This window comes from Microtus oregoni, unplaced genomic scaffold (assembly GCF_018167655.1).
Source record: "Microtus oregoni isolate MIOR12 unplaced genomic scaffold, Mior012 000007F_ref0000211, whole genome shotgun sequence".
Classification (NCBI taxonomy): Eukaryota; Metazoa; Chordata; class Mammalia; order Rodentia; family Cricetidae; genus Microtus; species Microtus oregoni.
In genome coordinates, this window is record NW_024543066.1 from 541,773 (window position 1) to 567,880 (window position 26,108).

A 26,108-nucleotide genomic window follows, 5' to 3' on the forward strand; every position below is an offset into this window, starting at 1 on the left:
TTAATATCTACTTTCACGCTCCAGATATCACATTCTTAATTTTGTGTTGATAGAAAAAGTAAATAAAATACCTTACATTCTGTGTCCACACATCTCAGAAGAATGAAAAGGTGACACCAAAAAGTCTTCTTGGCATTATTAAATGAGATTTCCTGTCTTGCATTTTTTTCTTGAAGCTGCATGAACTTGGTCCTGGGTCTGATATACCCGGGGTCTCAAACTTGGAGTCTTTAGACCCAATACCATTTCTGCTGATTGGACAAATTGAGTCTTTGAGGCTTAAGAGTATAGCAGGCTACCGACTATGTCTCATCTGTTCAGTATAACAATCAAAGGTGATGGGCTTCTCAGTAGAGTATGTGTTTAACAATGTATAGCCCCCAGACATACAAAGATCATGAGTTACATGCCTGAGTAGAAGCAGCACATGCCACTCATTTCTTAGGAACTGTCAGAAGAAGAAAACAAGGAATGGGATTACGAGAAGACTTTATATTGTAGGGGTACTGGAAGTGTTCGCTTCATTTTCTCTGGTACTTTCAAAATCATTTAATAAAGTTTTACTGATTCACAAAACTCAGGCTCTGAGACTGTGGTCGGAGGCCTGAAGTGCTCGGATGCTCTTGAGTTCTCTCACATTCAGCTTCCACTTTTATTATATTAAAGAAGGAGTTGTCGAACCAAGCTTTCATCATATCACTCCCGTAAGCAGCAACAGCCCACCTGTACCAGGATATTATATTATATTATATTATATTATATTATATTTACTAGTTTTTGAGGAAACCTCAGGTTTGCAAAGTCACATCTAAACTACTTTTCTATCTAAGATCATTCTTCCTCGACCAACTGACGGATTAACTGACACACACACACACAGCAGTCTTAACTTGTACTCTGAAACACGCGCATTCAAAAGCTAAGCAAATCAGGTACCCTGAAAGAGGTCATGATGGTCAGCTAGAAAGTCTTTAACAGAAGTGTTGTCACCCAAGACTCAAAGTCTGAGACTAATTGATGGAAGAGCCTTTAGCAATAACAGTGTTAGAGGGACAAGGCAAACTATATTTAATATAGTAAAAGCAAAGCAAATATCTCAGTCTCCTATCAATTTGAACTTTTCTCCAAGTAGATCTGTGTCCAGATGCCTCCAGCAGGTGTTACGCCTGTGCTCATCACATCCACCTCTGCAAGAGCTCGTATTTGCCTTTGCTTTTGAGTGCAAAGCATCCTGCCATAGTCCCAGAGTCCCAATTATCAGGGAAGATCTCCTACCTTCCACACCCTTAACAGGTGTCACCGAGAGTGAGGGCTCAAAGAAACGCTTTCGAGTCTGACATGCCAGGGGACACTTGAGGAGATGCGTGGCTCCATGAGAACGCAGCAGGGAGGCATGAGTGAAGTTTAGGTGGTGCAGCTCAGAGAGAAGGGCATGGAGAAAGAAGACGGATCGCTACAGCTGTGTGGACACGTGCATTGATGCATACATCCAGATACTTTTGTCACCCAGGTGAATGAATGGAGTAGGGCGGCAGAATGAAGAGCTGGAGATATTCCTTAGCTCATAGAGTGCCCTTCTAGCATGAACAGTGACCTGAGTTCCCACCAGCCCCACATAAACTTGACATAGTGACACCTCTTCTATAATCCTAGCATTCGGTATGTGGAGCCATGAGAAACAGGAATTCAGTGGTAGTCTGTTGTTCAGTGAGTTCAGGGTAGACTAAAGACCAGAAGAGTTCTGTCTGGGTATAGTATTTAGATTCCAGCCTAGATATACAATGTTAAAGAGCTACTTTAAGACAACCAAAGTTTGGCTCATTAGTCATTCAGGCAAGATTCATGATGGTCTGTTAACAGTATCCAAGAATAAGGCCAACACATAGACCCATAGGTTCTAACTGAAACCTTTGAGATAGGTCTGGCTTCACTCTTCACATATAACCTTTCCACTTCCTATAGGCTATGCTAGCTACCACCTACTAAAAAGACACTGCACTCAGAGATGAACCTGGGCTCTGGCAGGCCAAACAGTCTTAGATACACAGACAGTGACATTACTGAACTTGTAGAGAAGACTCGCTTTTTGGGAGAGTGCTTGCTCTCACCTTTGCCTTGTAAGACCATCACTCATATGACATCAGCTTCTTAAGCTACAAGCCAAATGCCTGATGTCTGGCAGGTCAGGGGTGTCAATGGTGAGAAGGGGGAGCACAGAAATGGGTCAGAACCTCACATAGCATTTGCAGACTGAATCTCTTTGCTTTATTTTCAAGTCTTTTCTCCCTGGGAAATCAATTTCATTTTTATCTCTGGCTGGATGATTTACAGTCACACAGTTCTTTCTGCACGCACCAGGAATAACATTGCAAATACTAATTATAAACCTTAAATTCTTGGCTTTTAAATAATTAAAAAAAACTTGAAGGCATATAGACACAAACAACAGTCTGTCTTCATAATCTGCATGGTTCAGGGAAATACACACAATATAAATCTTTGAATGCAAAGCAAGATCTGTTTTAGAAACAGATACATAAGGGAAATTAACTTTTGTAGACCTCAAATGCCAGAAATAAGCTTTTGATCCCCGAGGGCAAGCATTTTTGAGCTACGCTTCCCACATAATTACTCTCGTTTTCTTAGTTAAACTTTCCCATTCCCTGCCGGCTGGTTTTCTATATAAACTTCCTTTTATTTCTAATTACACCATTATAGAGATGAGAATCAGGTATAATTAAATAAAAACATGAAAATAATTGTCATTCCCTTATCTGCTACCTTTGAAAGATGGCTTTTTAAAGAAAAATGTGCCCGGTTCACAGATTGACCAGAAATAAAGGATGCAGGCTTACGAGTCCCCATCCTGCACCTGCTTTCACAGACACAGGTTTCTGTCGCTCTTTTCTTTTGTCTCAAATACACATTCAGCACCTACTCTGTTAATCAACTACTACACCCAGGTACTATATATATGCAAATGAACTAATTACAGGTCTGCTCTAGAAATAAATGAGCTAGAACTAATCCCTCAGTATGAGATGGGCCACAGGAGTGTGTGGAGAACATTGGTGGATCTGCGCGAAGCTGGTCCTTCAGGATCACACACATAGGGAACATGCAGAGTGATTCTCATGCAGAATTGTATCATTCCCTCTCATAGGACCCCAGAAACTCCCAGGCTGGAAAAGGAATAGATGGCTTCCTGCTCACACTGAAGAGTGTAAGTGGACAATGACATTTCATCAGAACATGCATTTCTTGCACAGAAAATATTCCTGGTATGTGCTGGCATTGCGGCAGCAACTATAGAGAAATGGGTGATGAATTCTGAAAGTTTGGCTCTGAGGAACAGAGGAAAACAAAGACATTTCGGATGCTTATAAGGGGCCTGACTTTTAAATAGAGGGAAAGGTATACATAGAGTATGTATGTGTGTGCACATGGGCAGGTGTGTGTGTGTGTGTATCTGTGAACATGTACAGGTATATATGTATGTACTACATGTACAGGTGTGTGAGTATAGATGTACATGTGTGAGGATACATGCAGAGGTGTTTGTATGTGAACATGTGAGCATGTAGATGCTCATTCATATGCTTGTCTTTGTAGTTCGTGTGTGTACATGTATGTGTATGTCTGTGCGCATGTATGTATGTCTATGTGCAGAGAGATCCATAGGTGTTTGTGCACACACAGAGACAACTGACATCCTGGTAGAAGCCCTTTCTCATCACATCACACTGTTGGCGATGAAGCATTTTGCTTCTGAGACTCGAGCATAGGAGCTACTAAATTCTCAGTAGCACACTAGTGATGACTGAACAACAGGATGATGGCTTAGGAGAAAAAGAAAGTGAGAGGACACAGGGAAGAGGGCAAAGCACAAAATCCATCCATAGGAAGAAAGGGATCAGGAGGAAGAAGTAATTCAGGGAAATGAAGATGGGGAAGTTGGGATGGAGGCCAATTTAATGAAGTTAAATGAAGGACCAAGGACAATACCATGAAGACAATGCTGTACCCACAGGTGAGGCATTGGGCCAGTTTTCAAAACTTCCTGACCTATTTATCTCATGACAAACTATGCACTAACATTTAACACTACTTATTTTGTCATTATTCAGTACATATGAATAATTTACAATCATTTGTTGTCAGATATTGTAATGAGTATGCAGGATTGTGGCATCCCAGACCTGAAAGTGACTTAACATAATCAGGTCTAAACTTAGGGTCAGAGAAGGTCTAGGTCTCTTCATGGGTGTACAGCTGAACCTAGGGAACTGTGTTTCCAGTGCGAAATCACCTATGTTTTGTCCTCTGAGATAAACATTCTGAGACTCTAAAAGGAAACTTAGAGGCTGCCTCTCTAGCAAGTTCCCCAGAAAAATGTAGAACAGATGGCTTGGAAAATATTAGAATCAACTGTACTTTGGATTCTTAAAGATCCTCATAGATTGTTATGATCAAGTCTTTATGCCTTCTATTCAAAATAGTCAGAATACTAAAGGAATTTGCAATGACTTGTAATTATTTAAATGTGAAAAATAGAACAAATCGAGAACATAATTTTGTCTGATTCACAGGTTTTCAAAAGAACCATTTACTATCTAATCTAAAATTTCTCTACTGTATTGATTTGATTTTACCCAGGTATGCAATATCTACTATGTCAATCTACCAATTTATTAATGCAATCTTTTATGTATGCCAGCAAAGAAAGCTTAGCCCATTTCCACAACAGTGAAAGGTAATTTGAATATTTAAATTATGTGTGGAAACACTAATTAATCATTTACAGTAAACTGAAAATTTTTAAAAACCCAAGCATCAGCAGGTCAAACGATTGTTTATATGCAATAGTTCCTTCACATCCCATCTATATTGTAGATGTTCATTGTCAGTGTGTCTGTGTGTGTGCGCGGGCACACGTGCATGTGTGCGTGAGGTGTATGAATGCATGTGTGCATGTACGCACATTTCTTTTTTTTTAATTTTTTTTTATTGAGAAAAGGAGAAAAAAAACATAAACAAAAAACAAGTTTCCACCTCCTCCCAGCCTCCCATTTCCCTCCCCCTCCTCCCACCCTTCCCCCCCCTCCCACTCTTCTCCCCCTCCCCCCACTCCTCTCCCACTCCCTCTCCAGTCCACAGAGCAGTCTGGGTTCCCTGCCTTGTAGTAATTCCTAGGTCCTCCCCCCTCAGTCCATATCTAGGAAGGTGAACATCCAAACTGGCTAGGCTCCCACAAAGCCAGCACATTAAGTAGGATCAAAACCCGTACACACATTTCTTGATGTGGTTCAGTCCTATACCATGGTTTCTGGGCATCAAACATAGAACATGTGACTTGCGCACTCAGTGATTTTACCCACTGAGCTATGCTGTTGCCATCCCAGGATATTTATTTTTATTTGAAACACTAACACCAACTAGGAACTCTCTAAAGCTGTGTTATTTGTGTGTCTGAAGCTAGTTTTCGATTCCCAGGGAGAGCAGTGAGTGGTGCCCCAGAAAGTCCTCCTGCAAGTAGACCTCACATCCAAGGGTGTTACCTGAATGACTCTGTCTCCAGGACGCATGTCTGTGTAAACATAGACGTCATAGGAGATTTCGGGGAAGGTTGGTGTGTTATCATTTGCATCCATCACTCGGATATTGACCACAACTGGTTCACTTTCTTGTACACCATCAAATGCTGTTATCTGTGCAGAAATAGAACACACTTAGTGGAGAAATCCCTTAACCGTAAGTGCAAAGAAGTTACTCTAACAACCTAATACATTTTAAAATGTGATGTAAAAATATGCTAAGGTTTGCTTTCAATAAAGTGACCTAGTAAGACATGGATTACAAGTGAATCCAACGTGTTTCAATGTGTTAAGAAGCAATTACTGAGGACACCCCATATGGTTACAAAAATTTTTAAATAATGAGATATGAAAAGGTTTTAGAAACATATGTTGGATTGATGATGTTGCTGACGCTTCAAAGTTAAATACAGTTCTTGTGTTTGAAACAGGAATCCTATACAGACCTCAAACATTATAAAGACAATGACTTTAACTTTGATCATCTGATATTTCTACTTCCACCTCCAAAGTACTGATATTATAGGCATGCACTACCACATTTGATTTATACAATAATGGGGATTGAACCTAGGACCTCACGCATGGGTAACCCACCAACTGAGCTATATCCCCCAACCCAATCACAATTTTCCCCTAATATATTACTGACAATTTTTCTTCATGATTATAGAATTTGCATACAAGACAATTAATTAAGTAAATGAAGGCTATGGATATGCAGTATAATATTCTATTAGTATGTATAATGGTGACATAAATGATCCATCAACATTCATTACTTAAGATATCTTAGTTACCTTATTGACAATTTAGCAGTACCTAATACACATGATTGCTGCAGCCATCTGTTGGCCATCTTGCCTGAATGGTTTCTAAAATCTACTCCATATCTAAGTTGCAGTTGTTGTATGGAGCTTTCTGGAAGCTACAGGCACCTGCTACATGGGCTCTTCCTGAATGAACTCCCAAGTAAGCCCCATAATGTATGCCTTTTTCTCATTCACTTTTCTCTTTTGCTTCATTTGGGAGTTTGGCTATAATTAAACTTGCTTTGATCTCTAAGATGTATGAGTGTTTGATGCATTTGTATCCTGTACCATGATAAACAGCTACAAACCACGACTTGAAGGACCTTCGTTCTCCCTCTAGTAAGGCACACTCAAGCTCTTTGTCTCAATATTCCTAACAACCTGGTGCAGATGCTCCCTGGTGCTGGGCTCCTGTGTGCACTGTGGCATGTCCAACAGCACTCACTGTTTCCACCAGTGTGTGCCCGGAGCACACGCCACACATCAACAGGAGTTCTCCGAAGGGGGGAATCATTGCTAGTTGAGAACCACCTGCTTCAGACAGCAGTGAAATTGAAAAAAAAATGCATTCACATCACCAAAGTTAAAAATAATGCATTATTTGCTGGGTTTCATTTTATATCAATCACCCCTGTAAGGCGGAGATTGAAAAATATGTCTCTCTAGTGAGTAAATAACACAGCTATTCTGCAATGGCACATTCTCCAATTATCCTCCAATGGCACACATTTATAAAGAATAAAAGAGAAAATGAATGTGTGAATATTTTCTCTTCTTTCTGACACGGCATGTTTTTACCTAGAAATCATTGACCTTATCAACTTTAATATCAGTTTCAGCTATGAGAATATAATGTATGAACTATTTTTACCAGAAAGGTATATGTTTGCTGTTCCTCCCTGTCCACGGGCTGAAGGAGGGTTAGGTAGCGGGTGATGCCGGTGGGGGTAACAGTGAAGACTGAGGTATAATCGTTCAGGAAAAGATGGAGTTCTGGATCTTTTGTCTTTGAAAGAAAATACAACATTTAAGTATGGTTATCACCCAATGGACTTTTAGTGTGTTGTCTGAAAATTAAGCTTTGAAATTTATTATGAATACATGTTATTATATTAACAATTTCTAAAGGAAAAGAGGTATTCGAGTAGCACTTACTCCCAAGCAACCAAAGCCATATAACAACATGGGCCCCAGAATACTGAAGTGGGTCTTAGCACAATTAATGTCAAACAGGAAAGACAACAGTAAGAACGTGCAGGAAACGAGCTAATTGAATGTACTTCTGCTGGTCGTTTAATATAAAAATTTCTGGGCTTTCTTGGATCCAAGATATAAGAAATAATAGAAAGGAAGGAAAATTGGAGCCTAGAATTTCAGCTGTAAAATTTTATAGTCACTTCATTTGTCGCAATAAACTGAGCATATGCATGCTACTGCGTTGCTCTCACTTTCAATGTAAAACAGGAATAAAATTGGTGATGCATTATTCATTACCCATAAATATTAGGTTTGCCTTTTCTCTGTCTCATTTTAATACTGTACAGTTTCTTCAAAGGAAAACACAATATTTTAATTAAAATATTTCAGATTGTTTGCAAGAAAATATATATAATCTTAACACTCATGACTGTCAAAGAGCCTAGACAAAAATTATACTATTGAGGAAACTTTTTTAAAAAAATCAGAACTAAGATAATTAGCATAGCATTGAAAACCCTTTATAGTTTTGCTCACTCACCTCCCTTCAATGGTAAGACACCATTCACTGCTGTTTGGAGAAGCAGAGGTAGGGATCTTGGGTTATTGCTTGAACAGAGAACAAGGGAGGAGCTGGAGAAAATGAAAGGAAGTCAGGGGAATCCAATGCCCTGCAAGCTTTTAAAGTTGGGCAATGTAGGAAACAAGTAGACATATGTGTGCTCCCTCTAAAATGTTATCATAGTGCAATGTGTTTGAGAACACCTTCACAGGTGTTTTGCTGAGTATTAATCACAGATCAGAGAGCAAGGGGTTGTCACGTGTGTTAATTTGAGAAAAAAAATAAGACCTTGCAATTTAAATTTTCTCTGTGTAGAAAGAGAAAGTAACTATTTACATAAAAATGGGCATACTTTGAACCACAAGCTTTCGCCTGTGTAGTTATTTGTGTATATTTCAAATATCTCCGAAATGAATGCTATTCTTTTGAACCTGCGACACACTGTGTGTCTTTGTGCACTTCTGTACGCATGCCTTGGAGGTCAGGTTGGTGCTCTCTTTCATCTCAGAGAAACAAAGAAGGAGTTCTCTTGAGTCTTCCCCTAGAAATTGACTATGGATGGAGACAGCGTACCCTAGAGCGGACAATTCCCTCCTTAAGTGGACCTGTAATGTCACAGGACACACTTCAGATTACTCTGTTCTCTTCTGCAGTTCATCTCTTACTACAATAGAGCTTTCTTTGACATTTATGTTTTTAGATTTACAACAGGAACCTTTTAAATTTCTATAACGTATGTATAAATGCTATTGCTAAATACCTTAGTGATCCTTCAAGAACAAAAATTTATGATAGAGCTGGAAATATTGAGCAAATTGTCCTTTAAGTGTTAATATTTTAGATTGATTTAAAGTTAATACTGAGTTTAAAAATGTTATGTTTTGATAACTTAATTAAAAATGTCATGATCAATATCAAATTTTATTGCATGTGTGTCAACACAATCGGCACTAGTTCTTTAAGAATTTTATCACTAGAAGTTCCAGCTTTCTTGACCAGAAACATTTTAAATATGTCAAAATTTTGGCATAAACAATTTGTACATTGAGTCTAATATCCCTGTTCTCATAAAGCAAAGGTCTTCCTTTGACAAACTGCATTACAGTATCACAGTTTTGATTTTATAAGACTAATGGGATTTTCATACAGTTACAGAGTTAAATTCAGAAAATATTAGTGTTCTTGCATCATTTTGGATCAAAGAAGAGTCTAGACTTCAGGACTTCACAGAATAAGATGCGAATGAACATATTTTCCCACGCAGCCAGGAGATTTTATGAATGGACATGAAGAGCTCTCACCTCATTGAGAGTTCATGGAGCAGTCATGTCTATGTGACTCTAAAATGAACTTCAGCTTGCTAAATTTACAGAATTTAGTAATGAACAATATTTTCTACTGTCACATAAGATATGATTTATTTTACCCTGAAACACCCATGCACCAAATATATGATCTGTTAGTGTATTGCTATGGAAATGGTTTGGCATAGGGTAAAATAAATTCCAATCCACTCACAAAAACAGGATAAAAACCAATACAAAAACAAATGTATATACAAAAAGGTAAATAATTTTTTGAATGTAAAATGAAATATCAAAAAAGTCTTCACTGTATAGACCTGGGTTCACATGAATGTTTATAAGAGTTGAAAACGAACATCTTAGTGAGTCAAAATATTATCTCATATATGCGAGACAATATGCATATTTGTATATGTGCAAATAAAGCATGCCTATACATGTGTATACATGTATGCATGCTCATGTGCATATATTCACATGACAAAGAATGACAGGAAATTATAAAAATCTTATCCAACTTGTCAGTTTTAATTAGTTAGCAATAGAGTCCTAAAGTACTTAGATCAATACTATTCCATCTCAAATTCAGAACCTTTTAGAAAAGAAATTCCATGACGAATTTCCGATGCCTGTAACACACTCAGAAACCAATCAAAGTTTAAATAACATTGAAAATATTATTTTTGACTAAATTATCACTTAGGTGTTAGTAAGTGATAATAAAGTTTTATTTGGAAGAAAAAAAGAACTAGAAGTGATACACAGCAACTGGCAATCACAAAACCAACAACCTAGTACCTACAGGAACTCCACCAGGGGGCACCTATATGGAAATCAGACACAAAATAAATATGGTAAACGTAAAGGTCATGCCTATCCAATGCACATAAATACACAATAGAAGGGATAATAAATGAAGTTCACTTAAACTAACAACATTGTCCATGAAATATACAATTATTTTTTTCTTAGCAAGTTGACACATGTATGACAGAATTACAATTTTACAAGTATCTACTTATAAGTACACAGTACCTTTAAAAGTATATTGGTTAAAGTCATAAAACATCAACACTTTTATTGACTTGTTAGTGAATCACTGTCATCAAACAAGCTAATGATAATCGTTGATTATCACCTCCTGTGCTCTTACAGAGAAGGTCAATGCTCAGCTTTTCCTGGCTCTGCCTTTGGAAGCCCAGTGGCTTCAGTTCTGTTGTAAACCTTGTGCAATTCTTGATGCTTTTCCAGGAAAAACTATTTCAAAGCTATACTACTGGCTGTACTGCTAAATGTAAGTATTTTGTGTATGGGTGCATTTTGATCTATGAAAAATAAAGAACACAAGGATGCTCTCTTTAGTAATGTTTCAATCTTACAATGATGTTCAGAGTGCTTTTGAACTTCAAGTCCAGACTATGCATGGCTATAACTCTGCAAACCTGGCTCTTATTTCCTGAAATCTTGTCTCGCTTTTTCTTGGTAGGAGGAAAAAGTCAGCTGTAGGATGTAATTTACCATCTGTAGGAGATGATCCAGTTGTCATGTGGCCTTAACCTTGCCTATCCCTGAAGCAGCCCAAAGGAAACTACTTTTGCAGTGAGGCCTGGCTTCTCTTGCTTGAGGTCAGTCTCTTTTGATATGGTAACATCTTCTTGAAGTTGCTCATTTCTATAAGTCTTATTAGACCGCTGCCCTGTGCTGGTTATTCTCGCTAATTCTGACCCCTCTCAGAGCAAGTTGGTCTTACCAAGTAGTAAATACTTTGACAGTAAGTAGAAACAGCCTTGATAATTATTTTTGTTAGTGTAGATATTTGGAAACTCCTAGAAGGGAACTAGTTTCTTGTAAAAATATAGAAAAGAGTTTTCAAAGAGAAACAACAGATGATTCAGACAGACAAATATCCATTTTCAAACATATGTCTATTTTGTGATTTATTTTGTGTTCCAGTGAGTGTAGAATTTAAAAATCATAGATGAGTTGTAAGTAAATGGCTTATGTCAATATGATAGGGAGTTCTCTAAGAATTGGCATTGACCAACCATTGAAAGGGCCGTACAGCGAGTACCTGAATTGACTAACTCAGTATCTTTGAGCTATCTGAAGCACATGCTTGATGTCCTCCTTCCTTCAACCATGTCTGAGTTTATCAGTACACTGGAGAGTCATCAAAATCTATCGAGGGGTGGGAAGTGGTATGAATAACAAACAAGTTATCATGGTCTGAGATCTACCATGAGGAGATTTAAGCTCAGTGAAGGGGAAAGACCGAAACTGCAAAATCTAAAGTGTGGTAGAAAAATACATCAAAGGGGGAACCCAACCTCAGCATAGACTATGAAAGAAAAAGATTTTTTGAATGAGGAATCACCAGAGATCAATTATGAACACTAAAATAATGTTAGCCGGCCAAAATCATTTTATAGAAAAAGATGAGGCCCCTCAGACCATGAAAGTGAAGCAAAATCATTTAGCTAAGGCATAGTTTGGCAATGATGAGAAGTGTCAGTGACTGTTCAGGTCAGCAGGAAGTTTCAGAAATTGAAGATGGGCAAGTGTTCAGGTTACAGGAAGTGCTATGTGTGAGACTGGGTGTTCTACAGAGCAACACACATCTCGACGTATTTCAAGCACAAAGGAAGCTAGTGTGTATTCTAATCTAAAAGTTTAATTTAAAAATCATGTATACATCCTTAGAAGTGTCATACAGTCAAGTGTTGAGTTTTTGAAGTCATTCAATGTCCCTTTATGAAATACAGAATTTTACAGGACGGGCATTCACCTTGTTTCCAAGCAGAGATGAAGAACTTGAGAGAACTGTGGTTAAAAATGTGATTCAAGATTAAGAGTAAGTTGATGATATTTTACTTTACAGTCCATCCTTGGATATCAGCAAAACCGATACTTCTGCTCTTCTAAATTTCCTGTCCAGAAAGGGCTATAGAGTCTTACCTTCTAAGGTCCAACTGTCTATCTCTCAGGTCATTTACTTGGGATTAACTATTACCCCAACCCAAAAAGCTATTACCCTAGACAGAAAAAAAGCTAATTCAGTCCCTTGCAGTTCTTTCTCCAAAAGAAGAAGTTTTATCATTCTTAGGAATAGCTGGCTTCCTGTGTTCCTGGATCCCCTCTTTTTCTCTCCTTGCCCACCCCTTATACGAGGCAGCTTTCAGCTCTCTACAAGAGCACCTTCTCCATTCCATTACTAAACCTTCCAGAGACTCCAGAAAGCCCCTATTAGAACATCAGGGAGAGATGGCTGCTTCTCTTGTAAATATGTCCCAGGTCAGTGTCATGTCTACCTACGTTCAAGAATTATTGTGTGTTGGAACCCTGAAAGCATTTGATTCTCTGCTTCTGATAATGTCACCTAAAGTTTTAGTTCCCAATAACTTCTTTTTCTTCTTCTGATAGTTAAGATTAACTCTACATGGATGGAGAGATGGCTCAGTGGTTAAAATCACTGACTGCTCTTACAGAAGTCCTGAGTTCAATTCCCAGCAACCACATGGTGGCTCACAACCATCTGTAATAAGACCTGGAGCCCTCCTCTGGTGTGCTGGCCTACATGGAGGCAGAATGTTGTATACATAATAAATAAATAAGTCCTAAAAAAATTGGGAGGGGGGAAGTAGGAGGGAAGTGGGAGGAGGTGGAAATTTTTAATAAATAACTAAAAATAAAAAATTAACTCTAAAAAAAAAAAAAAAAAGATTAAGAGTAAAAGAAAGGAAGAAGGACCAAGCGAAACAGGATGATTGGGATAAAGGAAGGTTGGATAGGGGAGCATGGAAGCACAATTCTTAGTTAAGGGAGCCACCTTAGGGTTGGCAAGAGACTTGAACCTAGAGTGGCTCCCAGGAGCCCAAGGCGATGTCCCCAGTTAGTTCCTTGGGCAGATGAGGATAGGGAACCTGAAACGACCCTATCCTATAGCAATACTGACGAATATCTTGCATATCACCATAGAACCTTCATCTGGTGATGGATGGAGATAGAGACAGAGACCCACACTGGAGCACTGGACTGAGCTCCCAAGGTCCCAATGAGGAGCGGAAAGAGGGAGAAGATGAACAAGGAAGTCAGGACTACAAGGGGTGCACCCACCCACTGAGACAGTGGGGCTGATCTATTGGGAGCTCACCAAGGCCAGCTGGACTGTGACTGAAAAAGCATGGGATAAAACCGGACTCTCTGAACATGGCGAACAATGAGGGCTGATGAGAAGCCAAGGACAATGGCACTGGGTTTTGATCCTACTTCATGTTCGGGCTTTGTGGGAGCCTAGCCAGTTTGGATGTTCACCTTCCTAGACATGGACGGAGCGGGGAGGACCTTGGACTTTCCACAGGGCAGGGAACCCTGACTGCTTGTCAGACTGGAGAGGGAAGGGGAGAGGAGTGGGGGGAGGGGGAGAAGGGTGGGAGGAGGGGGAGGGAAATGGGAGGCTGGGAGGAGGGGGAAACTTTTTTTTTCCTTTTCTCAATAAAAAAAAAAAAGAATCAGAAAGGCAAGCATCAAGACACAGAACAGAACAGTTAAAACTGATAGACCTCTATGTGATGAACAATATAAGAATGTTCTAGAGCAGTGCTGTCCATTTAGTTAAATGGGACACTTTTATTTGTCAATTATTTTTTTTTTAATTAAAGCCAGGTGTTGTGGTGCAGGCCTGTCATCCCAGGGCTCATGGGATGGAAGCAGAAGGATGAAGAGTTTGAAGTGGATTTTAGGGAAACAGGACAGCTGTGGGATCCAATGACTCCTCATGACTCTGCTATGTCCCCCCTTCCTCTAGTAGCTTGCTTTCCTTGTTAGTATTATATTAGCTGATTGGCTACCAAGATACCACATTCATTTCTGTTATAAAAAATGATGTCAAGCTTCCTCACTCTGCCTCTCCCTCCATAATTTCCTAGTGGACTCTGGATTGACTCACATGGATTTTATATCCAGTCTTCATATAAAATATCTCTAGCCATTGGGATAAGTTACTTTAATTTTGCCCAGCTGGACTATTTTCCACTCATATCAACAAGGTCAATACAACATGAGCAGAAATCAGTCAGATGGGACCTGGAGGAACAGAAGCCTCACCAGCCACTAACTGAAGTACACATGTGTCAATGTTACCCAAGATGTATTCCTTAATAGCCTGCCTTCACAATGGAAGGGAATCCCAAGATGCTACTCTGGGCTGCTTTCAGGAATGGTTTTAGTTTTAAATGATTGAGTCACATTTTTTATTTTTCACTTTTTGCTTTATCTTTTGTTTATTTATTTACTTATTTATTTGTGTTTGTGATACATATATGTGTGTGTATGTACATATAGTACATGTGTGTGATGTGGAAATACACCTGCATCTGTGTATTGTGGAATGCATGGACACATGCCCGTTGGTGGGTGTGCATCCACACATAGAGGCCAGTGGTAAAAATCTGGCATATCCCCCACACCTTATTGTTAGTGGTCTTTCATTGGTCAGGCGCTCACTTATTGGCTAGATTTTCTTTATGTGGGTGTTCAGGATCTGAGCTGAGGTCTTTGCACCTGCCAGGAAGCAACTCCTTCCTTAATCCTGCTCTTGTGATTTTATAGTCACTTAATAATGCCATTATTTTTCTCTATCACAAACTATATCACACAGCTTTCAATTTATATTAACACAAAATCTCACCCTGGTGATTTAGCAAGCACCAAGTGAACCATTTGTTGACTTTCATATACAGAACAGCTACAGTGAAGAACACCATTTAAACAAAACACACTTTGAAAGATACCTCTGATATGCAATTAAACTACAGCAGCACTAAGATTTGCTACACCAACTTTGTTTATTCTCTGCTTTGTGGTTTGTGTAGCTATTATTTTGTACTTCTTCCTATGGATATACATAAAGGAGAGGATATCAAGGATATCAATAAACACTACGAAGATATTGATAGAACTTACGTCTTCTATGTCTTTGTCCAGAGCTACAATTCTCAGAGGAGTGGTTAGGTTTACGCTCTCAGAAATGGTGGCGCCCACTGGTGCAGATTCCAGGATGTACCCTTGATAGCTGGGCATTGTGAAATATGGGCTCTGATTGTTTTCATCCAGTATTTCGATGTGTAGACTAGCAAAGGCGGGAAGTGGGTGGCCATTGTCCTGCTCAGCCTGAAAGTTAAAGAAAAAATAGTTGTGATGTTCTTTTGAGTGACACCTTTCGTGCTATAGGCATGGGCTCTCTATACCCTAGGGTCCTTGCCGTGAGACAAACTGCTCTAACCAGTGTCAGAAAACATAAATGAGAAATAGAAGTAGAGAGCCCATGTTGTTTAATTGCCTTTTTCAAATCCAGGATTCATTTCAGAACACTGACTATGATAAACTATTGCAATACTACATATAGTAAAGAGATAAGTGTATTGATACACAATTAGAAATACAGACGGCGTATACAATCGAGTTGCTGATAATTCGAGGATACAGAAAATAAGTGGCTTATAGTAAAATAAAACCTTCAATTGTTTTTGTCTTTTCAATGACTTCTTATTTCACACTGGACATTAACTGCTCGGTGTCTCATGTATGCATATATGACCAAAGTGGTATATTAGTGTATTAAATACTAATCCAAAAGGTAGTAAAGGGTGGGGCTTTGGAGAGAATTCCTTGAAAAATATACAGCCTCTGTCAGTGAGATTATTGTCCTTAATAAAGAGGTCACAGTGGCCCTGAGGAGGCTGGCCTTTCATCTTAGCACTGCTTGACAATGCAGGAGAATAAGAATTCTAGGACAGCCAGGGTCGAACAGGAAGAACCACACCTGAAAACAAAGAACTGTGCAAAGGTCCTAGAAGAACTAGAAGAACAAGAGTGCCAAAGATGAGAGGATGCACTTTTGCCAAAATGAACGTGCCAGAGCCTTGCCCTCAGACTCCAGAGGCCAGAACTGTACGAAATTTGGCAAGTCACCTGCAGTATGCATTTTGTCATGGCACAGTCCCCAGTAATTGTTTTGCATAAATTAATAGATTCAAGAGGCATTTATCATTTAGGAAAAGACCTAAAACACAAACTACAAGTGAAAGAGAAAATTCCACCATAATTTTTCACAGTTAAATACTTTCTAAGGTTATTTATTGGAAGTACGTTACTTGAGTATACCTGAATAAAACTGTATCAATGCATGAGCTTATTTTTTCATTTATTTTATTCTTTTCTGGTTTATTTCTGCTCCGCTTTTGAAGGGCATGGAGTGATAAGGGAAGGAAGGAACACACACTGAGCCCCCAGGCCAGCAGAATTCATCCTGGCAATCAACCCATTGCCCTTGTATCCCAAACCTAGGCTTCTAAAATAAACTTTCCCTCTGTTCTTCTTATTTAACATTTCCATCAAATAAGAAGACGAACAATAAGCCCTACTGGCATTAGGTAGAATTGGTAACTTTTGTGCCAAGAAAACTCCCACCCTCTGTTACTACATGTGACTAGTCCTCATGTGTAAGATGTCTGAATGTCATGATTGGCAATTTTAAAGTATGATGATTAGTAAATGGCAGCAAAATGTTATATAAAGGATTGAGAAACTTCCTTGTATATTTTAACTTATTTTTTCTTCACACTTTGAGGTTACTTTCTCTTTTGTTCAGCTATTTTATGCCTTTCTATTATCACTTAGCAATGGAATGCCCAAATAGTCTGTGGCTTAAGGTGTTCTGAGCTCCACTCCTCAATGAAGGTGACCCAGCAGTCAACCTGTGGCTTCTTTGCACTGATGTGGTTGGTGCTGGCATCATCAGAATAGAGATCACTGTGCTTTGAGGGACTGGAATTAACTGTGATGAGCCAGGGAAGTTCTGGGAGCTTACGTGATGTAGATCAAGTCTTCTGGAGATCATGAACAAGAAATGGAGATGCAGTGCACAACAAGAAAATAGAGTCCATCACCATGGAAACCAATGGTTCAAACACAGGACTCACACCTAGCATCATGGTCTGTTCAAGGCAGAGACGCTCTGCTGGGCCTATGGGCATGGAATAGTTTATAAACACAGGCCATTCTGAACAGGATTTCTTTATCACTGCTTTGCTCTTCTTGTTCTAATTGTTATTTTAAGTGCTGTCCAGAAATACCAACAACGGCACGGCAGTTTGCAAATTGTATAATCTATTTCTCTCATGCAACAAAAGCATACATATTATTATGTGGGGGAAAATGTGCTATAATAATGCAAGAGGCCTACATTCCATATTCATACTGTGCCATTAGTTTTTACTATGAGTTGTGAAGCCGGGAAAACATGTATTATTTGCTTCAGGAAAACAAAATGATTCCGTGGAAAGAGAACTAAAACTCCAATTAGATTCCTCAGAACAACTTAATTCCCACTTTCCCCATAGCTTTGAAAAGCATCACATGGAATTTTTTACTGCTTATTACGCAGATATTGATTTGTTATAATAATGACTAATGCTTTTGGATTGCTGTTATACCTTTAGTTCTACCGGAAGTACAGCAGACCCACGTCTAGTGATTTGTGCTCAATCCCACATTTTTCTTCTTATGCCATTTGCCTGTCCAAATATAAAACCACATACTTCTGCACTGGGTAAAAGCTAAGAACTTGTTAGTTTACATTGGTGGCAGTTTCCTGTTGATAGTTTCTGAAGCCCAGACCCCTGAAGTCATCTTGCTCTCCACTTTCCCTCACCTCTCATGTCTCACTTAGAAAATGTCTCAGTGACAATTACCACAAAACACAGACTGTAAGCACTTTCACCCATCGTGCTACCATCCCCCATGGACTGTTTAAACTTCTCAGCCTAGTTCTACAATCGATCACTGAACATTCCCATAAGGACAACTTGACTTTATCAAATACCAGTTCTATCTTTATAACATCCTAGTTTTTTCTTTTGTTTGGGTCACATGTAGACTATGGATTGAAGAGATTGTCCATGGTAGGCCAACACACTACCACTGAACTATTTCCAGTTGTGCTTTTATTTTTCATGCCCTTCAGTGATTTCTACATTACCTCAGACCCAGTCAGCTCTGCATACTGTGCTCTGGAGCGCTACCCCTGTGTGGAGTCACTGACATCCAAAATGCTGTTAGGTTAGAACCTTCTGGATCTTTGCTCTTCTGCAATCCTCTTCTCATAGACATTGCACTGATCAAATGTGTTTGACACCTGGCTCATTTGACGACCTTATTAATTAACGTGATATGCTACTAGATTTCCTTCTTTTATCTCTTGATAGCACTTTGAAACTCCTAAAATATTGCTAAAATATTTATCACCTATCTTGTCATTTACTATTAAAATCTTACTATAGAATATAAATTACAAAGCTGGTATACTGATAAATATATGCAATTTTAGCACTTTTGAAGTGGAGGTGTGACATTAAGGAGATCAATCCTCAGTTACCTAGCAAGAGTTCAAGGACAGACTGGGCCACATGACATCCTGTCTTGAAAGAAAAAAATCCACCACTAAAAGAAATGAAAGTCCTCAGAAATCAGGGATCTATGGCAATTTTATTATTCTTTGAATGCTAACTGTTATTTCCCAAGTACAAAACAGTACCTGCACAGACTGGTGGTCCTAGCTATGAGTTTAGCATTTACTTTAGAAAGGAAGGTTACCTTATGAGGTTTTAAGCTAACCATAGTGCTACTTTATCCTCTTCCCTCCCTCTCCTTTTGTATTGCTACCCTTCCCCCTCTTCCTGATTTTAAATTTCCCTTCTACTCCATTTTACCTTTATCCCCATGTAAATTTCTTATATCCTGAGCAATGTCTCCTATTTTAATTTTGGATTAAATTTGGACATCTTGTAGGGAGAGATTGCTTACAGCAAGGCTATGCTTACCTGGCCAAAGATCATAATAATAATAACTAATCAGTAATTTTATTAAGTATAGCCTTCTTGAATGCATATAAACTTATTCAGCATTCAACCCTATATAGCATCATTAATTAGGCTAAAAATTGATACCACATCAAGTAGTTCGGAAGTAAAGTGACTAGAAATCTTCAAAAGCTCACAAAATATATAATAGCACAAACAAAATACACAGAATTGTGTGTGCACGGTAAAATTGATTTGTCTACAGGACTATAAATCCAAAGAACTCATTTCTCATAGGAATAAACATATTTCCATTTGACAAAGAAAGATATCTTCACTACAAAGAATATAGGAAGCATACTCTCAGAAGACCTTCTATTATGACAACACGGTAAAATCAACAGACTTTCCAGCTAGGGATTTATTTTTCATATAATGAAGTATATTTTACTTTTGTTTCAAGTTGCTCATATGCTTGTAACTTACTGCAGTGGAGAAAAAAATGTTCAAAGCCTTTATGCACTTCTCAGTAATAAAATCATTTCCTTTTGTTTAGATTTTAAAATATAAACCATTGCAAAGCACGCCAGCTATTTTCAGCAATTTGAAGATAGATGTAGTCACTTCTGGGAAGACCTGAGCTTTGGAAAGGGTATTATCCAACTTGAGGTAGTTCTGCAGTTAGCCTTTCCCTTAAGACTAACGTAACAGGGGAACTCTGGGAGGTTGCTATTCCCAGTTTCAAAGTAGCCTCAACTTTTAGAAAACACTCGTCAAGTGCCTCTTCTGAATTGGTTGGTAAACATCCCACTTAGTATTATATGAATGTTAAGGTCCAACAACACAAAAATATTGATGTAAAAATGGATCTGGAATATGCACAGCAGAGACTACTATTTCTCTTCTCTGTTCCTGAGAAAAATGAAAGCTTTTCTTCGCCTAGACGTTTTTCACTATTCATTTTAATATTTCTATGGAAAAGCTAAGGATAACATGAGAAAAGCCTGCTGGAGCTCAGTACAGAGGGTGCTGAGGAGGTTCATAGGTGGATTGTGGGTTCTGTAGCTTGGGGTGATTCATGGGTAGAGAGTAGCGTGAGAGTGTGGCCTGTTTGTGTGCAGAAAGAGGAAGTGGAATGGGAACTGGGGTAGTTCATGTGCGAACTGGAGTCGGTGTTTGGTTGTTCATGTGGGAGAATGACAGTGGGTGACTAAGGTGGCTTGTAGAACAGAAGAGCATGAGGATGGGGTAGTTTAGGTGGCAGAGTGGAGTGAGGGCTGGGGTAGCCCATGCAGGGGAGTGAAGTATGGGCTTGTCTAGTTGATGTGGGGTGTAAAGAATGGTCTTGAGTGGTTCCTGTGGGAAACGGAGTACAGTATAGTGAAGTTCTGGAGGGGAGTGGAGAGGAATTTGCGGTGCATCATGTGGGATATAAAGTGTGTGGGGGGGGTCAAGGGGTGTGGAGTGGGGACTGGATGGTTCATATGCATTGGGTCAAGTGGAGGACTTTTACACCAACTGAAAGGGGGCTTTCTTCTAAACACCCTGGGGGACTTGGACTTGCTGTTTTGTCCTTAAAGTGACCTGTACATGTGGAAGGGACTTACTAAAATTAAGTGTCCATGAAGGGACTGAATAAATTTTCTCTCTTTCTCCAAGGAGTGGCAGGTCAACTTGTGAGTATCAAGTAAACTCTTGCCTCTGTGTGTATTTTATCAACATATGTTTGATGGCTGCTGCATTCATCTACCTTTTATTTCTGGACTCATTCTCTCTTCTGGATGAACACTGTTGTGAGACAGGGATGCCACATCATTAACTTAAATTTCCCATCTCATCTCCTATATCAAATACGTATATTTTCTTAAAAGGAATCGGCTGTTTGTAGCAGTCATAAATAGCCTAAACTATGCATCAATGTATATTTGGATACAAAATATATTTTAGTATGGATGAAAAGATATTTCAATGACTAGGAACAGATACTGCTCTTCCAGAGTATGAGGACCTGAGTTCTATTTCTAGTACTGGCATCAGGGGGCTTATATCCAAGCTGCAGGGGAACCTGACACCTCTGACCTCTTCAGATACCTGGACTCACATGTACATATATGTATACCCTCCCCAATATACATAATTATAGATGATAAAAGTACAACTGGAAAACATTTAAAAGGAAATGTATTACCATCCATCATCTGTAAAAACTAAGAGATTCAAAAGACATTTAATATAGAGGGCTCTTGCCATAATATAGACAAATGGTCTCTAAGGGGGCATCTTCCATACGCATATGCCATAGTTTTATGCTGTGACTTGGACCTCTGGCCTGGAAGTTCAAGGAGGGAAGACCAGAGTAGCGTGATGCATTTAGGTCTCTTTGATTCTCCCCATCTGGGCATCAGATCCTACACGGAGGCTGCTAACACTTAGGAGAGCAATATATTTACGTGATAGTATAGCATGGCTGTGGTGAGGAAGAGAAGCAAACTAGGTTGTGGTTGCTGGACGTGTGAGTGGGCCACTGAGTGGCGACCGGAAGCTTGAGGCACTATAATGTCTATGATAGCAGTCTCACTGTGGTCCTTGCTTAATCAGAGTTTAATAAAAGCTTTTAATCAAAAGGATTTAGATGAAATGCAATTATTCTTTAAGGAACCCAGGGAGAATGAAGTATTAATATTTTATTCATGTGATCTGCTTCAATAATTCAAGGTTTTGCTTTGTATTAGATGCCTAGCATATAAACACTAATTTAAATATACTATATTAATAAAAGTGAATTTCCTGAGATTTGTTAAAGGCATTCAGCACCTGCATTAAACACGTTGAGTCATCTGACATCTGAAATATGATTTTGTATTTTCACATCACATCAAATTTGTGGTTGCTTTTGGAAGAACCCCGTGGAAGGATAAGATATTTCATAATTCAAACTGGATGTTCTTGATAGTGCTTAGTGTGTTACGGACACTGATTTGAGGACCATGGTCTATAAGTAAGATTACTCTGGAACAAAGCAAATGACCGATTCTTCTCCTCAATACGCATCAACTTTCCAGCATCCTCAGATGAGAGCAGTTAACTAAAGGCTGGAAATGTGTTTTGCAACTGAACATCCCTTCCTTTTTCAGTTCAGTGTGTTTGGGCTGTTTTCTGGGCTGAAGTTTCTAATCATCCAACATCGTCTTCCAGGTTTCACCTTTACATATTTTTCTTGTCAGCGTGCAGAATAAATCACTGGCAGAAACAGCAAGAAATAAAAATGAGAAATCTCTGGTTTGTGACACAAGCCAGCTGTTAGTGCGCCGTGTGGCTTTTAAAGGCAGAATTCTTCATCGGTCCAGAGGCAGACCTTGTCATGTTTTATTTCCCCAGCTTCCCAAATACAAATTTGGACCAAATTCAACAATACCAAAACACTTCCATAGTTAATGACAAACAAAACACTAATGTAAGAAAAAGTAAAGACAATGAAATATTTACTACTGAGGAGAACTGTGTGGTGGCAGCATTTCAAAGAATGCCAGGATAGTCAGCCTTGTATGAGGCCATTGTTATTTTTTTAATTGTTACTTTCACTCATTGTCCTATCATGGGACCTTTGGGTCACAGCAATGTGGTAGTAATATCTGCAACTTCCTTTGGTAGTAGTATAAAGTACTATTGAGACATGAACATTTTTTTTTGGTCACATTTCAAATTGATTTTTTTTTGTTATGTAACTGATAGATTGTTGCACTGATGTGGGTAGTAAAGGAAACTGATTTCATGTTTTAAATTAAGCAGTTTGGAAACAATACTTAGACAAAATAAGCATCACGGGATCTAGAGAGATGGACACAGGCACTGGATGCATGTTGCTTGACTTCTATGCTAGTCCACGATAAGCATGGGTCAGTGCAAGATGAGAACCTAGGGTGTGACTCCTTTGTACAGAGGAGGACAGCCATGTGCCTTTGCTGAGTGACATCCCGGGGGGCTCTATCCACCCAGAAGGTGCTCTCCCTCTATTTCCTGTTTGTTTTGTTGCTGATTGCTTGCAGTCAGCTACACAATGCTTCTAAACCTTTCTATTAAAAGACACATTTTGGCTTTCATTTACTGGCCAAAATCTCTTGACCCAGCAACATTAAGCTTGGGGTAATCTTCAGAAAAATCTTTGAAACTCCAGATAATTGAAATACTTTCCTTGATTGGTTGTTAGATCTTCTTTGATCAACTCTCTGCCAGCAGATAAATCCAGAGTGATGGAGACTTACATACATCTACACTATTAATTGTCCAAGGACAAAGCATGACTAAATAAACACATGATTAGCTACACATAGTATAATGTGATGTAGGAAGCTATCACGTACTATGCACTAAAATGAAATGCATTTAGTGTAATGGTATTTGAAGTTGACCTTACCTAGAGTTAATCCAGAAAAGAACACTACATAGTTTGTGCAGTGAACAGAGCCCAAGTTTGGAGTAAATAAAAGCAAAGCCAGCATCACTTGCGGCCAGTATTAACCATGTGCCTGTCTCGCAATAGCTACTGAACTTCACCTCCCACACACAGTGGCACAAATAAGAGACTAGGCGGGTGATGGCAACCAGCCAGCGAAGAAGAACAAAAACCAACATTCCCAGAGCGCCTACTCAGCAAACCCTCTTTCTTCATTTCCTTTTTATTTAAATTTTTCATTCAATTAGGTAATTTATTTATGTGGTTCTGGGGATAGAAACCAGGGCCTCATGCCTGCCTGGCAAATGTTCTACCACTGAACTAATGCTACAGCACAATATTTCTATTTTAATTATGCTGTGGGCATGTGCACGAGTGCACGCATACGTTTGTCTCTCTGTGTGTAATATCATGTAATATGTATTCGACTTCTCCAGGGTTTATTGTTGTTCTGTCCCTTAGAGTTATCCTCATCCAGTATCTGTCTTCACTTAGCAAATTCTCACTCTTCTTTCAGTGTCAAACTGAAATCTGAGATCTCAACTTTCTTCTGAAGTGTCAGGATTAACCTGTTGCCACATTTCTTGTGTGGCTTCAATATAATATAATTCATACTATTATTAATTAATAATTATTTAATTTTCAATTTAAAAATGATACTATTTTAATGTTCAGTAGGTCACCCTAGCTTTCAATTTTCTTTCAGTTCTAGGGTTATCTTCCTGACATAAAGAAAATAGTAAGGCATACATTTAAAAATCTCAGGGTGGATAAGTACTTTCAATATATGCTATACATGCAACAGCACCAAAAATAATGACATTAAGGTAAATAATATACAAAGTATATTATAATGTTGCCAATTTTTATCTTTTATATCCAAGTTATTTTATAAGAAAATAAATGTTAAAAGATAAAGTACAATTAGTTTTTCAACTATGTACCTCTGAACAATTTATTTATTTATAAATACATGAAATATTACTATACATATGAGAAAAATTTCAATGTTTATAGAAAAAATTGGTTATCATGGTTCATATGTATTCTCATTTTTAAACTGAGGTCTACAGTGGCCCCTGTATGTTCCTTTGGTTACCATTTCATAACTACAAGGAAATTAGGTTTTAGTTTAATTTACCTTAATAACCAAATCGAATTTCTGGTGGAAGTCTCTGTTGACTGGCTCCAGAAGAGTGAGCTCGGCAGTCCTGGGATGCATGTGGAAGAAGCGGGGGTAGTCCTCAGGGGTACCTACAAGACGAGAGACACAGTTCAGAACTGAGAACAAAGCAACCCACCCATCTGATTCGTCTTTTTCCTTCAGTAACTGAGCAGCACAGCTATAATTTCATTAGTAAATTAAGTTTCTAAATTATCCAGTCTAGGGAGAGTGGATGCAAATGTGATATATAATTAATTAGCCTGTGAGTTAGTGAAGGGAAAGGTATTAGTTTGGATGGTTTTCTGAATTATTATTTTTTTTAAAAAAGAGGACTCTTTAATTAATTTGGAAACTCGTCATATGAAAAGAGACATTAAGTAGAGGAAAAGCAAATTTTAGATTATAAAATTATATTTTAATGGTATATAAATCTTAATTATACTCTGCATGGTTTTTCAATATGTCTTATAATAAATAAAAACTAGCAAATTAAACCAAATATCAAGATGCTAAGGAACTAATGTAGACATGTTCTCCTGCAGCAGGGAAGTTATTTTTTGTTGTTGTTTTATGTTTTTGCTTTTTTTTAAAGATAAGTATTTAGCTAATATGCCAACCACTGTCAATTTAAATAAATTTGTTTTTTAAGGTGCATAGTTCTTAAATGCAGGCACTTTAGTACACTGCAATATATTTGTTCCTGCATATTTTCTAACTTTACCTATATAATCTTTCCCTGTAGATTAGAATATTTTTGTTCCCAAAGTAAAGAAATGTCAGGCCAGAGTAGTCAGATGTAAAAGTCAAATCATATCGCATTAACAACTAAGCATGTCAGTAACCAACAGCAACTGTCAATAATCTATGTGTAGTTGGATGTAAGTATATGGCATTCAATCAAATAAGGATGTAGAAATTTGGGAGATTAAATATTCCGACTACCAAGAGATTTATAATTATTGATTTCAGCTATGGTAAGTCATTATACTTACTGCTATAGAGAGATTTATTTATAGGAAAAATCGACAGCAGTGAGTTGAATGGACTGTGAGAGACTATGCAGAGGGCACAGAAGGAAAACACAGTGTTTTAGTCACAGCCGTAGAGAGCTTCCTCTAGACTGAAGAACACAAACACAGATTCAGTTGCAATTAGATTTCATCT

General features: G+C 38.4%; 1 protein-coding gene across 1 annotated transcript in view; it reads right to left on the reverse strand.

Moving 5' to 3' along the window:
* The window catches only part of Pcdh15 (protocadherin related 15), a 600,282-nt gene that overhangs the window by 225,613 nt on the left and 348,561 nt on the right, over window positions 1-26,108 (reverse strand). The window contains exons 10-13 of the mRNA XM_041655402.1: window positions 24,921-25,033; window positions 15,431-15,637; window positions 7,278-7,412; window positions 5,559-5,708 (exon numbers count right to left, since the gene is read on the reverse strand). Coding sequence (XP_041511336.1) covers window positions 5,559-5,708; window positions 7,278-7,412; window positions 15,431-15,637; window positions 24,921-25,033 — 605 coding nt within the window. The remainder of the gene's footprint in view (window positions 1-5,558; window positions 5,709-7,277; window positions 7,413-15,430; window positions 15,638-24,920; window positions 25,034-26,108) is intronic.